The 17,176-nt window shown below is 40.7% G+C and overlaps 1 protein-coding gene across 1 annotated transcript in view; it reads left to right on the top strand.

Annotated features, from left to right (window-relative positions):
- C1H5orf34 (chromosome 1 C5orf34 homolog) overlaps positions 1–9,896 on the top strand; it is a 46,609-nt gene extending 36,713 nt beyond the window's left edge. Inside the window, exons 11-12 of the mRNA XM_075854905.1 lie at positions 7,872–7,912; positions 8,750–9,896. Of these exons, the coding sequence (XP_075711020.1) occupies positions 7,872–7,912; positions 8,750–8,928 (220 nt within the window). The 3' untranslated portion in view covers positions 8,929–9,896. The remainder of the gene's footprint in view (positions 1–7,871; positions 7,913–8,749) is intronic.
- Positions 9,897–17,176: the final 7,280 nt, after the last annotated feature.

Genomic DNA, 17,176 nt, shown 5'->3' with positions numbered 1-17,176 from the left:
TATTAAACAGGTAACATGATGCTTGCTATTCTGGATATCGGAGGGCTGACAGGTAGAAGAAACGTTATGCCACATGCTCATCAGCTGCTTTCCATCCCCCCTCTATTCTGCTCAAGCGAGGTGGCGGATTTCATCCTCCCCATTACAAACCGTGAAATCTTCATCAGTCTGCACAAGGATAGTGCAGAGTCACAATGCAGATTATTTTTGTATGTGAACATAGCCTTTGAGAAATAGTGTTAACGGGAAGGTGTCGCGAAAAATTTTTTTTTTTTATATAAATTTGCTTTTAGTATGTCATTAAAATAAATTTTAGTTATTTGTGTTTTTGTGTTTTTTCTTTTTTCTTACTTTTACTTCACTATGATTAACGACATATACAGAGATGGAATACGGCACATACATCCCCATAGAGAATGCGAACGGGAGCCGTTCCATTCACTATAGTGTACGCTGTCTGTGTGGGAACGGCGCATGCGCCGCTCCGACTCAGTCCAAACGGAAGGTCTTCTGCAGAGCGACATCCGGCGCCATTTTCATGTGGACCGGAAGCCGCGGCCGGACAGTAAGATGACTACTTCCGGTCGCGGCTTCCGGACATATGTTCCAGGCAGCGAAGACGCGAGGAGTAGGATGGAGGCAGCAGCAGGTAAGTTATGTTTGTGTATGTGATGTGTGTATTATGTTTGTGTTATACTGTCTGATTACCACTGTATCTAATCCTCCTACACTGTGTGCCGCCATTTTCTGAGCGAATGCACAGTGTAGGAGGATTAGAAGATTCAACCACCTCCTTCTCCTGGCACAAGCCAGGATAAGGGAGGGGGGATTGTGTGAGCACACTAGAGCGTGTGTGTCTACACCAAATTTGCAGCATAAAGCAATGAGGTTGCTTTACCACATTGCCAATGCTGCAATTTTGGGAATTGCTCCATCTAGTGACCAGCACATGGAAATGTTATAAATTAGAATCTAATTTATAATATTTCCTGACTTGTGAAAAAATTAAAACAATGTTTAATCACTTAAATACTAACTGTTTAACTGGAAAAAAAAGAAAATAATTTCTAGCAACACATTACCTTTTAAGTGTGTTTTTTTCTTTTCAGATTTAACAGTCATGTACGGGTTACTTTAATCAATGTGTACTATTATTTGACTCCCTATACACACTTACATTCTATATTGGGTATCTGCCCTGAACATTTCCACCCTAAACAAAAATAAATCCTCAATGTTTCTCTTCTGTCAAAAATATCTGTTCATCTGTTTATTAGTTGGATACGTTATTTGGAAAGCCAAGTGACTACCCCTATGGGAGCTGTAATGATGGCCATGTTGGTTGTCACCCAGCTTTCTTACAATCCTGTATAAAAAAGCTGCCTACCTATAGGCTTGTGACTCTGCTTTCCTAGTAAACATAACTAGGTATATATATATTTTTTAAATCCCACAACTTTTAACCCCTTCCCTCTTTAGCCACTTTTGACCTTCCTGACAGAGCCTCATTTTTCAAATCTGACATGTTTCACTTTATGTGGTAATAACGTTGAAATGCTTTCACCTATCCGGGCGATTCTGAGATTGTTTTCTCGTGACACATTGGACTTTAAGATAGTGGTAAAATTTGGTCGATACATTCAGTATTTAATTGTGAAAAACACGAAAATATAGTGAAAAATTGCAAAAATTAGCATTTTTCTCAATTTAAATGTATCTGCTTGTAAGACAGGCAGTAATACCACACAAAATTGTTGCTAATTAACATCCCCCATATGTCTACTTTAGATTGGCATCGTTTTTTGAACATCCTTTTATTTTTCTATGACCTCACAAGGCTTAGAACTTTAGCAGCAATTTCTCACATTTTCAAGAAAATTTCAAAAGGCTATTTTTACAGGGGCCAGTTCAGTTGTGAAGTGGTTTTGAGGGCCTTATATATTAGAAACCCCCAAAAAGTCACCCCATTTTAAAAACTTCACCCCTCAAAGTATTCAAAACAGCATTTAGAAAATGTCTTAACCCTTTACACATTTCACAGGAATTAAAGCAAAGTAGAGGTGAAATTTACAAATTTCATATTTTTTTGCAGAAATAAATTTTTAATACAATTTTTTTTATAACACAGAAGGTTTTACCAGAGAAATTCAACTCAATATTTGTTGCCCAGTTTCTGCAGTTTTAGGAAATATCCCACATGTGGCCGTAGCGTGCTACTGGACTGAAGCACCGGCCTCAGAAGCAAAGGAACACCTAGTGGATTTTGGGGCCTTATTTTTGTTAGAATATATTTTAGGCACCATGTCAGGTTTGAAGGGCTCTTGCGGTGCCAAAACAGTGAAAATCCACCAAAAGTGACCCCATCTGGGAAACTAGACACCTCAAGGAAATTATCTAGGGGTGTAGTGAGCATTTTGACCGCACAGGTTTTTTACAGAAATTATTGGAAGTAGGCCGTGAAAATTAAAATCAACATTTCTTCAAAGAAAATGTAGGTTTAGCGATTTTTTTTCTCATTTCCACAAGGACTAATGGAGAAAAAGCATCGCAAAATTTGTAAAGCAATTTCTCCCGAGTAAAACAATACCCCACATGTGGTAATAAACGGCTGTTTGGACACACGGCAGGGCTTAGAAGGGAAACAGCACTATTTGGCTTTTTGAGATCACATTTAGCAGGAATGGTTTGCGGAGGCCATGTCACATTTGCAAAGCCCCTGAGGGGACAAAACAATGAAAACGCCCAAAAAGGGACTCCATTTAGGAAACTACACCCATTGAGGAAATTATCTAGGGGTATAGTGAGCGTTTTGACCCCACAGGTTTTTTGCATAAATTATTGGAAGTAGGCTGTGAAAATGATAATCTAAATTTTTTCAAAGAAAATGTAGGTTTAGCTAATTTATTCTCATTTCCACAAGGACTGAAGGAGAAAAAGCACCGTAAAATTTGTAAAGCAATTTCTCCCGAGTAAAACAATACCCCACATGTGGTAATAAACGGTTGTTTGGAGACACGGCAGGGCTTAGAAGGGAAAGAGCGCCATTTGGCTTTTGGAGTTCACATTTAGCAGGAATGGTTTGCGGAGGCCATGTCACATTTACGAAGCCCCTGAGGGGACAAAACAGTGGAAACCCCCCACAAGTGACCCCATTTTGGAGACTACACCCATTGAGGAAATTATCTAGGGGTATAGTGAGCGATTTGACCCCACACTTTTTTTGCAGAAAATATTGGAAGTAGGCCCTAAAAATAATAATCTACATTTTTTCAAAAAAAATCTAGGTTTAGCTAATTTTTTCTCATTTCCAGAAGGACTGAAGGAGAAAAAGCACCACAAAATTTGTAAAGCAATTTCTCCCGAGTAAAACAATACCCCACATGTGGTAATAAACGGCTGTTTGGACACACGGCAGGGCTTAGAAGGGAAAGAGCGCCATTTGGCTTTTGGAGTTCACATTTAGCAGGAATGGTTTGCGGAGGCCATGTCACATTTACGAAGCCCCTGAGGGGACAAAACAGTGGAAACCCCCCACAAGTGACCCCATTTTGGAGACTACACCCATTGAGGAAATTATCTAGGGGTATAGTGAGCGATTTGACCCCACACTTTTTTTGCAGAAAATATTGGAAGTAGGCCCTAAAAATAATAATCTACATTTTTTCAAAAAAAATCTAGGTTTAGCTAATTTTTTCTCATTTCCAGAAGGACTGAAGGAGAAAAAGCACCACAAAATTTGTAAAGCAATTTCTCCCGAGTAAAACAATACCCCACATGTGGTAATAAACGGCTGTTTGGACACACGGCAGGGCTTAGAAGGGAAACAGCACTATTTGGCTTTTTGAGATCACATTTAGCAGGAATGGTTTGCGGAGGCCATGTCACATTTGCAAAGCCCCTGAGGGGACAAAACAATGAAAACGCCCAAAAAGGGACTCCATTTAGGAAACTACACCTCTTGAGGAATTCATCTAGGGGTGTAGTAAGCATTTTGACCCCACAGACGTTTCATAGAATTTATTAGAATTAGGCAGTGAAAATAAAAACAGTCCTTTTTCTTCAATAAGACGTAGCTTTAGCGCAAATTTTTTCATTTTCTCAACAAATAAAGGAAAAAAAGAACCCAAAATTTGTAAAGCAATTTCTCCCGAGTACGGCAATACCCCATATGTGGTCATAAACTGCTGTTTGGGCAAACGGCAGGGCTCAGAAGGAAAGGACCGCCATTTGGAGTGCAGATGTTGTTGGATTGGTTTCTGGGCGCCTGTGGGCCCAAAACAGTGGAAACCCCCCAGAAGTGACCCCATTTTGGAAACGACACCCCTCAATGCATTTACCAAGGGGTGTAGTGAGCATTTTAACCCTGCAGGTGTTTTGTAGAAATTAGTGTTCACTCGATGTTGCAGAGTGAAAATGGGATTTTCTTCCATAGATATGCCAATATGTGGTGCCCGGCTTGTGCCACCATAACAAGACAGCCCTCTAATTATTATGCAGTGTTTCCCGGTTTTAGAAACACCCTACGTGTGGCCCTAATCTTTTGCCTGGACATATGACAGGGCTCAGGAGTGAAGAGTACCATGCGAAGTGGAGGCCTAATTTGGCGATTTACAAAGTATTGGTTCACAACTGCAGAGGCTCAGATGTGAAATAATAAAAAGAAACCCCTGAGAAGTGACCCCATTATGGAAACTGCACCCCTCAAGGCATTTATTAAGAGGTGTAGTGAGCATTTTCACCCCACAGGTCTTTTCCATAAATGAATGCACTGCGGATGGTGCAAATTAAAAATTTATATTTTTCCCTAGATATGCCATTCAGTGGCAAATATGTCATGCCAAGCTTATGACACTGGAGACACACACCTCAAAAATTGTTAAAAGGGTTCTCCCGGGTATGACGATGCCATATATGTTGAAGGAAACTGCTGTTTGGGCACGCTGTAGGGTTCAGAGCCGAGGGAGCACCATTTGGCTTTTGGAGAGCGGATTTTGCTTGGTACTAAATTTTTTGAGTATTGCTGGTGTTTTATAATGTGGGGGTACATGTAAGCGGGGCGGAGTATATAAGGGGCATAGTCAGGTGGTATGAAAAAAAATTAATAATCCATAGATGTGTGTTACGCTGTGAAGCAATCCTTTCCGCACAGGCCAGTGTCGCACTGATAAATGGTGTAATTTCTTATCCCCCTTTTGGTCCACACTCGGCACCTTTGTAGTTTGGGGAATTTTGCTAGGAAGTGTTGTCCTGGTATAATACGGGCACCGTCGCTTCCAGCGGATATGTTTGGGCCCTCCCTTTCCTGGTTCCCTAATTTTAGGTCCTTGATAAATCGCCTCTTCAAACTGAAGAAATGTTCCCCCCATATTTTTTTATTTCCTGACTTATTGGAGCCATAACTAATTTTATTTTTCATAGACGTAGCGGTATGAGGGCTGGTTTGTTGCGGGACGAGCTGTAGTTATTATTGGTACCATTTTGGGGTACATGTGACTTTTTGATCACCTTTTATCCTATTTTTTGGGATGCCAGGTAAACAAAAAAACGCAATTCTGGCACAGCTTTTTTCGTTTTTTTTATACAGCGTTCACCATGCGTTATAAACTACATGTTAACTTTATTCTGTGGGTCAGTACGATTCTGGCGATACCTAATTTATAGCATTTTTTTATGTTTTACAACTTTTTTCACAATAAAATTACTTTTGTAAAAAGAATGTATTTTTTTTCTGTCGCAAAGTTGTGAGAACCATAACGTTTTAATTTTTTTGTCGACGGAGGTGTATGAGGGCTTGTTTTTTGCGGGACGAGCTATAGTTTTTATAGGTACCATTTTTGGATACGTGCGACTTTTTGATCACTTTTTATTCTAATATTTGTAGGGCAAAGTGACTGAAAAACAAACTCTGGTAACGTTTTTTACGGTTTTTTTTACGCTGTTCACCGCGTGCAATAAATAATACAATATTTTGATACCTCAGGTCGTTACGGTCGTGGCGATACCAAATACATATGGTTTATTATTATTTCTCAATAATAAAGGACTTGATAAGAGTAAAAGGGGGATTGTGTTTTATTTGATTACTTGAAACTTTTATTGTTTTCAAACTTTTATTTTTTGCACTTTTTTTACACTTTTTTATACTTTTTTTACACTTTTCTTCAAGTCCCACTAGGGGACTTGAAGGTCCAACGGTTAGATTTTTTTTTTTCTAATACATTGCACTACCTATGTAATGCAATGTATTAGATCTGTCAGTCATTCACTGACAGCAAGCCGATTAGGCTTCGCCTCCCGGCGGGGCCTAATAGGCTTCCGTAATGGCAGAGCAGGAGACCATTGTGTCTCCTGTTGCCATAACAGCAGTCGCCAGTCCCGATTGCCTGTCAGGGCTGGCGATCTGCTAGTAACCGCTACGATGCAGCAATCGCTTTCGATTGCTGCATCGAAGGGGTTAATGGCAGGGATCGGAGCTAGCTCCGGTTCCTGCAGTTACAGGTGGATGTCAGCTGTACAGTACAGCTGACTTCCACCGCTGATGACGCCGGATCAGCTCCTGACCCGGCGCCATCTTGCCGGCAGCTACGGAAGCCGATCAGGCTCCGCCGCCGGGCGGATCTTGACCGGCTTCGGTGCTAGGCAGACCGGGAGGCCAGTATTAGGCCTCCGGTTGCCATTGCAGCCACCGGAACCCCGGCAATTTCATTGCTGGGACTCCGATGAGCTGCAAACACCTTAAGTGCAGCGATCGCGTTTGAGCGCTGCACTTAAGGGGTTAATGGCGGGGATCGAAGCTAATTTCGGTCCCCGCCGTTACAGTCGGATGTCAGCTGTAAGATACAGCTGAGATCCGGTGATGATGGCACCGACTCAGTTTCTGAGCCGGTGCCAAACATTTGACGTACATGTACGGCATTTTGCGGGAAGTCAATGCTTTCCATGACGTACATGTACGTCAAATGTCGGGAAGGGGTTAATACCCATTTGACGCCACATAATCAAAAAGCAGCATGTGTTACAAACCATAAAACAGGAATCCCCTCCCCACCCCCCATGGCGAAAACCTGATTTTATTTAAAGAGGATCTGTCACTAGTTTATTAATGCCCTATCTCCTAACTAATCTAATAGGTGCTATGATGCTGATAACTACAGTGTGATTTTTTTTATTTTTTCCCAAAAACCTTTATTATTTGCAAAGTTTATGAGCAATTTTCTAAATATGATAATGTGGCTATACTTGCCAAATGGGAGGTGACTCTTTCTTTTCACTCTGGACCGTGTAATGGTTTTTTGTATGAACCTGTCCAATCCGCGTCATACAGTTCTCCTCTTCCCAGCCCACAACACAGCGTGATCATATAGTATGCAGCTTCTATTCTCAACTGTGTTTTCAACTGGAGATATCTCTGGTTGTTTCACAAATAGAGCTGCGATTTACTATCTCTTTCATATGCCGCCGGAATCTCTGTCCTTGGTGGTCCACAGTCGGAGATATGACTATTTGAAGTGATTCCCCTTCCCTCCAGCCTCAGTCTCTCACACTGTGTGAAGCAGCTTCATGCTGATAGGACAGCGGCTGTGAGGAGGCTCCGCCTCAGGAGAATCGCTGCTGTTACCTCCCACTTGTCTAGTATAGCCTCCTTTGCATATTTAGAAAAAAAAAACGCATAACTTAATTTCCAGTGTATTTTTATGCCTATGTTAGAAATGATCAATACAACTGGCTGATTTTTTTTTAAAAAAATGTTTACATTTTGGTTTTTTTTTGCGGTCATTTTACAAAATGTATTTTGTTTTGGGAAGCACTAGAGACTACGAGATGGCTATAGTTCTTTTGTATAAAGGTGTGGTGTTTTTGTTTTTATCTAGGGCTGTGGCACGTGAACTTGAGAAGATTCAGAGATTTAACTGTATCCTTTAATAGCAGCTGCTTTTTACCTGTCAATGTGGTAATAGGTTGTGTTTTTATTCAAGGGGCACATGTACCCCATCCTGTAAACTATAAGCGTTGGCAGTCTGGAGTTCTGTGATCAGAATAATGAACAATTTTTGAAGCGTAACGTTATGTTCACACATCGCGTTTTGGTGCAGATATTATCGCAGATTTTTGAGCCAAAGCCAGAAGTGGTTTCAAAAGGAATAGGAAATCTAAAGGAAGAATTTATACTCCCTCCTTCCTAGATCCACTTCTGATTTTGGCTTAAAAATTTGCAACAAATTATGATGTGTGAACATAGCCTATGGGGGAGCTCCATGTTGGTTATTAATGCACTTATAGACTGATATGAAGTGTCCTGTTCTGCTCAGTAGTGTAAGTGTACAGTACAGTATTCCGCAGCAGCACTTTAACATTACAGTATATTACGCACTGCCACTGCTGCAGAACCTCTTTTTAAAAATCAGTGACTCATATGAGGCTCCCCATTCCCCTTGTTTTAGAATCTGCAGTGACCCCCGCCCATAACACTAGCAGTCACACTATGACGGAGCACCATCAATATTTCATTTGCAGATCTCCGAGTCTAATGGTGATGGGGCACGATGCTCAGGGGGCCCCTTTGTTCACGTCACTAGTGATTCCCACTGGTGCCCATTACCATCCGGCCATAGACAATGTGGCCAGACCAGGTGTAAACTGAGCCGTAATGCAATGTTACTGCAATGATTTTAGTTTCATGTTGTAGCCATTGAGAACATGACTTTATCTTCAGTTTTCTTTCCATTCTATCCTTAACGTATACGTACAGTTCTTTCGGAGAGCAGCAGCAGCACACAGAGTCACAGACATGATATTAAACTTCCTGGTCGGCTAGATAATGCTGGTAGCGGGCAAGACGGCATCGCTGAAATGAATATAGAGTCTATTCTGAAGAAAACATCAAAAGCCATACAAGATATTGACTGCCTGCTTTCTTCTAGAAAGTAATCACTTCAGATGTGAGTCCTGCGGAGAAACGTGTTTATTATACCCGGCACTGGAGGGGGTTGTATGGGTGGAGATGATATTTGCAGTGCTGGAGATGTCAATGTGTCTAATTACATGTAGAATTCTGGCGTACAAGGTGATCTTTTCTCTCCGCGAGGTTCTGACTAACGTGATGGCGCGTACATCCTCCTGGTGTAACCTCCAGCTCTGCTGAATGACTTTATGGCTTATATCACACTACGGGCTGTGCTCTATAGCTACAAGTGGACTCTTCAGATACTTTTAAGGCAGGCAGGAGATTTTTACTTGTGGGATGTTTTTCTTATCGTGGTTTCTAAATTTGGTGATGTAAGAAATCCTGTAAATTGTATTAGATTAAACATTAATATACACGGTAAATCTCACCCACCGTCTTATAGTCCAGACACAAGCAGATCTTCATTTAACATTTTATAGATTCCAAATTGTAGTCAACTTTTAGGCCCTCTTCACCTATGTCTGGTGTTACGCTTTTGTTTTCCTCAGACGTGGTATAGAAACGATGCCCGTGCCCACTGAGCCCATGCTTTCCTATGGGAGCACTTTTGGCATCTTATTCATCAGTTGTGATGCCCGATGTCTCCGTGCGCCGGACAGACGCTGCTTGCGGACCAGTTCACAGCTTTGTCATCGCTAAACCAACTGGCCGGACACAACTGATTATATGTGAACCCAGTTCATTGTGCCCATTGTACAAATTCCAACAGTGCTCTTCAGAGTTTAAAAAGAAATGCCTGTACCCATTTACCCTTCCCGTCCCCCATCCCCCAGGACCTTGGACTTTAGTTGATATAAATACAGGTTAGGCATACTTTAAATGCTTTTATCTACAGCTGCCGGTCATAGTGATTGGTTCCCCTGAAGATTTATATATTCATATAAACACTATTTTTATATCAAACTACGTTTATTAAAGATGTTGACTGTTACTTTTTTGTGTGTTTTTGGTGCTCCGTCCTATTCATGGAAGTTGTTCAGTGAACCAAATGATGATGAAATTTGTATCATCAGAACGGTCCATGAGGGAGAGACACTGAGCTGGACTTTGGATCGAGCATACCATAAAACATTTCTTGGTGTCCCTTATTGGTTTTTGTTACCCTACCTGTCCCTAGCGCTAGCCTTTTATTCATCTTATCTCCCTAGAATTTTTTTAGATTTGTGCGATTTTGTTATTCACTGTAACTCTTAGAACAATTTTTTCCAGGGACAATGTGCTAGCTACACAAAGTTTGAGAACAAGGCTAGGTGCCTGCCTAAGGTGGGGCAATTTTATTAAAAAATAAATTGAAAAATAATTTACATAGCGCTGTTCATGTCACCCTCCTTTTTTAGACTTTTCCACCTTACTAGCGGTTTTCTTTTTGCGAGTCGTCATTCCTGGCCGCTTTTTTCCTTTTTTGAGTGAGTCTGCCTCAGCTGCCTTTTCATTTTGGTAACATACAGATATTTGCTTTTTAAGACTATTCGAATGATGTGGGGGAATAAACTTTCACGGTCTGGAGATAGGGGCATAATATGGCAAACTCCGAGAGACATTTTGGCTAGATTTTGAGGGCAAAGGAACCCGTCGAGCACTGTATGGAGGCACACCCTGAGATGGGAATACCCACCATACACCTTTTGAATATAAACTGATCCTACTTATCCAATCCTTGATTTATATGAAGCTCCTGTTTTTGATTAAAAGGGGTGGAAGGGGGAGGTTCTGCAGCAGCTGAAGTGTGTATTCGAAGGAATAATAGACTACCTTCTACTATAAACTGCTAAGGAATTTGGAAGTCTCCTCAGTTTACAGATTAGTAACTTGTATGAAACATGTAATTTCGTTGACTCTACAGTAGGGGGTACATAACCTCAAATCTACAGAAAAAGTAGAGAAGCTTTGTAAATATATTGCATTATTTATATTGGACTGGTCTTGAGATAAATGCATGGTTTTATATCTACAGCTGCATTCACAATCCTGCTGGTTGTTTATTGCAAACAGTCAACAAGCTTGTCATTCACATCGTGTGGCCAAAATGTATTTTTTGGCCAAAACTGCAGCTTTTTGTTGCAATTGCAAAGTTGGGGAGACGTAGTTTAGCGTTTTGACCACACTGTGCGAACCCAGCCCAACAGCTTTGTCTTTAATGCAGACTGAAAATGTTTTCCTTTTTCAGATTACTGTACAGTGCCTGGTGTAAAGCTGTCACTTCCTATACTGCAAAATATGCCAGTAAATTATTCTAAGAGATTTCAGCTCTGAAGCCTAAAACAAGTTGACCCTTAAAGGGGTTCGCCTCTTTGGACAATCTCTATTTGTTAGAAAAGTCTATTGCCAATAAGCAGATCACAAACCCTTTCCTTGCTGGGACCCCCAGAGATCAGCTGTAATCTGTGTGGAATTATGGCAGTAAGTGTTCCATTTCTCTGCAGCGCCACCACAGGGGAAATTAAGCGTTACACTGTATCAATGTGTTTGTGTAATGCAGGACAGCGAGAGACGCTCTTTGTAATCACTCTCTACTCTGGTCGAGAGATACTGACCAGTGGACCCCCTGCTATTAACCCAGAATTTCCTAATCGGGTGTATGAAAAGGGGTTTTCTAAACGAGACAACTACTTTAATCTCAGTTCTCTTCTATTTCTAGAGGAGAAATTCTGGATGCGTAAATGATCAACTTTAACCCCTTCCTCTGACTTTTAATTTTCGTTTTTTCCTACCCCACCTTCCAAAAGCCATAACTTTTTTTACATTTTTCTGTCGATCTAGTGAGGGCTTGATTTTTGCAGGACGAGTTGTAGTTTTTCGTAGCGCCATTTGTTGTGCCATATAATGTACTAGGAAACGGGGAAAAAATTCACTGTGCAACTAAAACATGTTAACTTCATTCTGCGGGTCAATATGATTACGGCGATACCAAATATATATAGTTTCTATATTTTACTACTTTTACAAGTAAAAAAACAAGTGTAAAAAATAAAATTTATTTTGTGTTGCTAAATTCTGAGAGCCATAACTTTTTTTTTTTTTCTCCCGTCGATTTATGTGCTATGAGGGCTTATTTTTTTGCAGGATAAGCTGTCGTTTTTAATTATACCATTTTGGGGTACATGCGACTTTTTGATAATTTTTTTTTTTTTATTCCATTTTTTTGTGGGAGATGAGGTGACCAAAAAATAGCGATTCTGATGTTTACAATTAAAAAAAACAAAAAAACAATTACGGCGTACACTGTGTGAGTTAAATAATGATATATTGTAATAGTTCAGACTTTTATGGATGCGGCGATACCAATTATGTTTATTTTTTATTTTTTTTACTATGCTCTAGGGGGGAAAAGGTTTTTTTTTTTTTTTTTACTTTTTAATTATTTTTTTTTATTAGTTCCCCAAGGGGACTTTAACCAGCGATCGTTGGATCGCTTGCACTATATACTGCAATACTAATGTGTTGCAGTATATCGTCTTTATGACCGTCTTCTGTTAAGCCCTGTAGCCCTTCTATTAAGCTTAGTAGGAGCACAAAGATGGCGGACCTGGGGGCCTTGTATTGCGAGGGGCGCGATGAGCTGTTAGAGGGGGTCGCCCCTCTGTCCAACTATTTAAATGCCGCAGTCACTATTGACCGTGGCATTTAACAGGTTAAACGAGAGGGATTCCGCTCGTTACTCTGAAGTGTTGGCTGAAACATACAGCCGACACCCACATCGTGTGGGGCGGGTTCACTCCGTGAGCCTGTTCCATACTTTCCCCTACCCGGCTGTGACATATGGATACATCAAATGTTGGGAAGGGATTAAGATACATCGTCTGTCTGCGCATTTACAGTGAACTGAATGAGGTTTAGCAAATATCAGCTACACGCTGCGAAAAAAAACCCACAGAAAAGTGTTCTGCGGTGCAACTCAATTACGCTTCTGCGGAGTTCTGCGCGGAGATGCTGCAGGTTTGGCCCATAGCCGCTACCCGCACCCCTACCCGCACGAGTAAGTAACTATATGTCGTCGCGGGAGGTTACTTCCCGTACAAGGACGTATAGTTACTGAGTTGTTTCCGGTGCACACTGTCGGCGACCGTGTGAACGGGGAGGTCAGCTGTCGCTGACACTCCACTCTTGCCGGCCAGTGGTCCTTTGCCTCTGATTCTGGCAAATTAACCCCTTAAACGCGGTGATCGGTTGTGATCACCGCATTTTAGGGGTTTCTAGCATATCGGCAGATGCCGGTCTGAAATCGCGGGGTTTGCCGATAGCATGGCAAATGGAAGCTAAACAATGGCCTCCGTGTCTGCCATGGACGGAAGCCTATCAGGACCAACCTCCGGCTCGTCCTGATTGGCTTCCTGTCAGAGTAACAGGAAGTCACTGGCGTTCCCGATGCACACTGTCGGCGACAAGGTGTGCATCGGGAACCGGGAGGTCCAGTGTTGCCGATCAGCAGGTCATCGCCGCTGATTTTGGCAATTAACACCTTAAATGCGGCGATCGATTGCGATTTAGGGGGTTTGTGGCACTTCGGCAGCTCCCATGCAATTGTGGGGGTTGCTGATGCTTGTGATGGCATCGGGAGGCCAGACAACGGCCTCCGGGTCTGCCATGTATGGAAGCCTATGAGGACCAGCCTCTGGCTGGTCCTTGAAGACTTACTGTCAGAGACTGTGACTGTGTCGGTACCCCAAAATAGTACCAATAAAAACTACAACCCGTCCCGCAAAAAAACAAGCTCTCCCATAGCTTTTTTAACTAAAAAATAAAAAAAAGTTACGGCTCTCAGAATATGACGTAACTTTATTGTGCAAACGCTGCAAAACATAAAAAAAACGATATACATATGGTATCGCTGTAATCGTACCGACCCGCAGAATTTAGTAAAATGTAAACGTAAAAATAAAGCATTTAAACCGCAAAAATCACTTTTTTTGGTCACCTTACCTCTAAAAAAAAAAAATTTAATAAGTGATCAAGAAGTTGTATGTACCAATAAAAGCTACAGCTCGTCCTGCCGAAAATAAGCCCTCACACTGCTCAATCGACCAAAAAATCAAAAAAAAGTTATGGCTCAGAATGTGATGATACAAAACAGTTATTTATTTTGTTTAACAAATATTATTTTCTTTGTAAAAGTAGTACAATATAAAAAAAACTATATAAATTTGGTATCACCGTAATCCTATTGAGACGCAGAATAAAACGAAAGTTGTCGTTTTTACCGCACGGTGAATGACGTAAAAACAAAACCCCAAAAAAAGTGGCGGAATCAGTTTTTTCCAATTTCAGCCCGCAATTTTTTTTTTCAGTTTCCCAGTACATTTTATGGTACTTCAAATGGTGTCAATAGAAACTACAACTCATCCCGCAAACAATAAGCCCTCACATTACTATATTGATGCAAAAATAAAGAAGTTATGGCTCTTGGAAGGTGGGGAGTGAAAAACGAAAATGAAAAAGCAAAAAAAGATCCGTCCTGAAAGGGATAATTAATTTTAAATAAAAAACCATTTAATGACCACATATGGGGTATTTCCGTACTTGGGAGAAATTGCTTTACAAATGTTGAGGAGTTTTTTCTTTTATCCCTTGTGAAAATTAAACATTATAGTGGACAAAAATGTTGATAGTCATTTTCACGGCCTAATTGCACTAAATACTACAAAAAAAAGCTGTGGGGTCAAAATGCTAACTATACCCCTAGAAAAATTTCTTTAGTGGTATAGTTTCCAAAATGGGGTCACTTTTGGGGTGTTTCCACTGTTTTGGTCCCTCCAGGGCGTTGCAAACCTGACATAGCACCGAAAACCATTCCAGCAAAATCTGCGCTCCAAAATCCAAAAGGTGCTTCTTCACTTCTGAGCTCTGCTCTGTAGCCAAACAGCAGATTATGACCCCCATATGGGGTATTGCCGTAATCGGGAAAAATTGCTTTACAAATGTTGGGGTGCTTTTTCTCCTTTATTCCTTGCAAAAATGAAAAAATTCTATGTTTTTGCAGAAAAAAAGGTGATTTTCATCTTCACAGACTAATTCCACTAAATTCTGCAAAAAAAAACTGGGGGTCAAAATGCTAACTATATACCCCTAGAAAAAATGTCTCAAGTATAGTTTCCAAAATGGGTCACTTTTGGGGGGGTTATGACTGTTTAGGCACCACAAGACCTCTTCAAACCTGACATGGTGCCTAAAATATATTCCTAAAAAAAGGAGGCCCCAAAATCCACTGGGTGCTCCTTTGCTTCTGAGGCCGGTGTTTCAGTCCATTAGGAGTCTAGGGCCACATGTTGGATATTTCTAAAAACTGCAGAATCTGGGCAATAAATATTGATTGCGTTTGTATGGAAAAACCTTCTGTGTTACAGAAAAAAATGAATTTCAGCCCGAAAAAATTTCATTTGTAAATATCACCTTTACATTGCCTTAATCCTGTGAAACGCCTAAAGGGTTCAAATACTTTCTGAATGCGGTTTTGAATACTTTGAGGGGTGCAGATTTTAAAATGGGGTGATTTATTGGGACTTTCTAATATATAAGGCCCTCAAAGCCACTTCAGAACTGAACTAGTCCCTGAAAAAAATGGCCTTTTGAAACTTTCTTGAAAATATGAGAAATTGCTGATAAAGTTCTAAGCCTTGTAAAGTCCTAGAAAAATAAAAGGACGGTCAAAAAATGATGCAAACATAAAGTAGACATATGAGAAATGTTAACTAGTAACTATTTTGTGTGGTATTACTATCTGTCTTACAAGCAAATACATTTAAATTTAGAAAAATGCAAATTTTTTCTAAAATTTGAAGTTTTTCCACAAATATTTAATTTATCGACCACATTTTTTCACTAACCTAAAGTACAATATGTCACGAGAAAACACTCAATCGCTTGGATAGGTAAAAGCATTCCCAAGTTATTACCACATAAAGTGAAATATGTCAGATTTGGAAAAATCATTTGTGTCCACAAGGCCAAAACAGGCTGGGTCTTGAAGGGGTTAATTGGGAGCATACATTTTGTTTTGGTTGTGGTTTGTGCAGTGGAAACGCAGTACAAACTGCTGGAAATCCGCTGGTGCACATATTGGTATCTCTAATCAATGCTAGACACTAAATCCGCTGGGGAAAAAAACCGCAGCTTTTCCGCAACAATATGTGAAGCAAAAAACGCACTGCTTTCTGCGACTGAATTACATGTTTTATTTTTCGATTCTGCTGCAGATTTTCCGTTTGAAAATGTTTTCAGTGTCTCTTGTGTGGGAACGTACTTGCGGTATTCAGCTGCACTTTTACATCTTCTAGATCATTGCTTTGTGTTTATTATGATAAATGGTTCTCTGAAAAATAGAATTTTATTTGGAGACCTTTTTCCATGCTTATTTTTCCAACATGGTACCAATGAAATCTACAGATTGTCCCGCAACAAATAAGCCCTCACACGGCTCCGCTGGAGAAAAAAAATAAAGAAGTTCTGGCTCTCAGAATATGGCGATGCAAAATGTGCTGAGTGTTCCAAAAGCGGATAAGATCGGGCGCCATTTATCAGTGTGACACTGGCCACATATCTGCGGATTATTATTTATTTACTGCATTATTATGGCCTGATGTACTCCGCACAGCTTACATATGACCCCACATTATAAACTGAAATACCAGCAAAATCCCAAACAGAACTACCAAGCAAAATCTGCGCTCCAAAAGCCAAATGGCGCTCCCTCCCTTTTTAACCCTACAGCGTACCCAAACAGCAGTTTACGTCCACAGATCTGGCATCGCCATACCCGGGAGAACCCGCTTAACAGTTTGAGATATTTGTCTTCAGTGGCACAAACTGCACAACATATTATGCACTAAAATGGCATATCAGTGGAAAATGGCAAATTTCACTTTGCACCATCCGCTGCGCAATGATTTCTAATAAAAAAACAAACCTTGAGGAGTGCAGTTTCCAAAATTGGGGTCACACCTTGGGGTTTATTTTACTATTTTGCCTCAGCCCTGCCAGTGTGGGCCAATGCTGTGGAGATCACCAAAATAGACCTCAAATGCGCATTGTGCTCTTTTACTCCTAAGGATATGTTCATGTGCAAACTCAAATGTCTTTAAATAGGGAGCTGTTCAAGGGAAAACAGCTCCTGACTTTCAGACGTTTTTTAAGCCACTCGCGATTTTCGTGGCCGTTTTTGGAGCTGTTTTCAATTGCGTAAAAAACGGCCTGTCGGAACAGAATGACGTTTTTCCC

Source organism: Rhinoderma darwinii, chromosome 1, assembly GCF_050947455.1.
Source record: "Rhinoderma darwinii isolate aRhiDar2 chromosome 1, aRhiDar2.hap1, whole genome shotgun sequence".
Taxonomy (NCBI): domain Eukaryota; kingdom Metazoa; phylum Chordata; class Amphibia; order Anura; family Rhinodermatidae; genus Rhinoderma; species Rhinoderma darwinii.
This window is presented reverse-complemented; position numbering and strand designations above follow the sequence as displayed.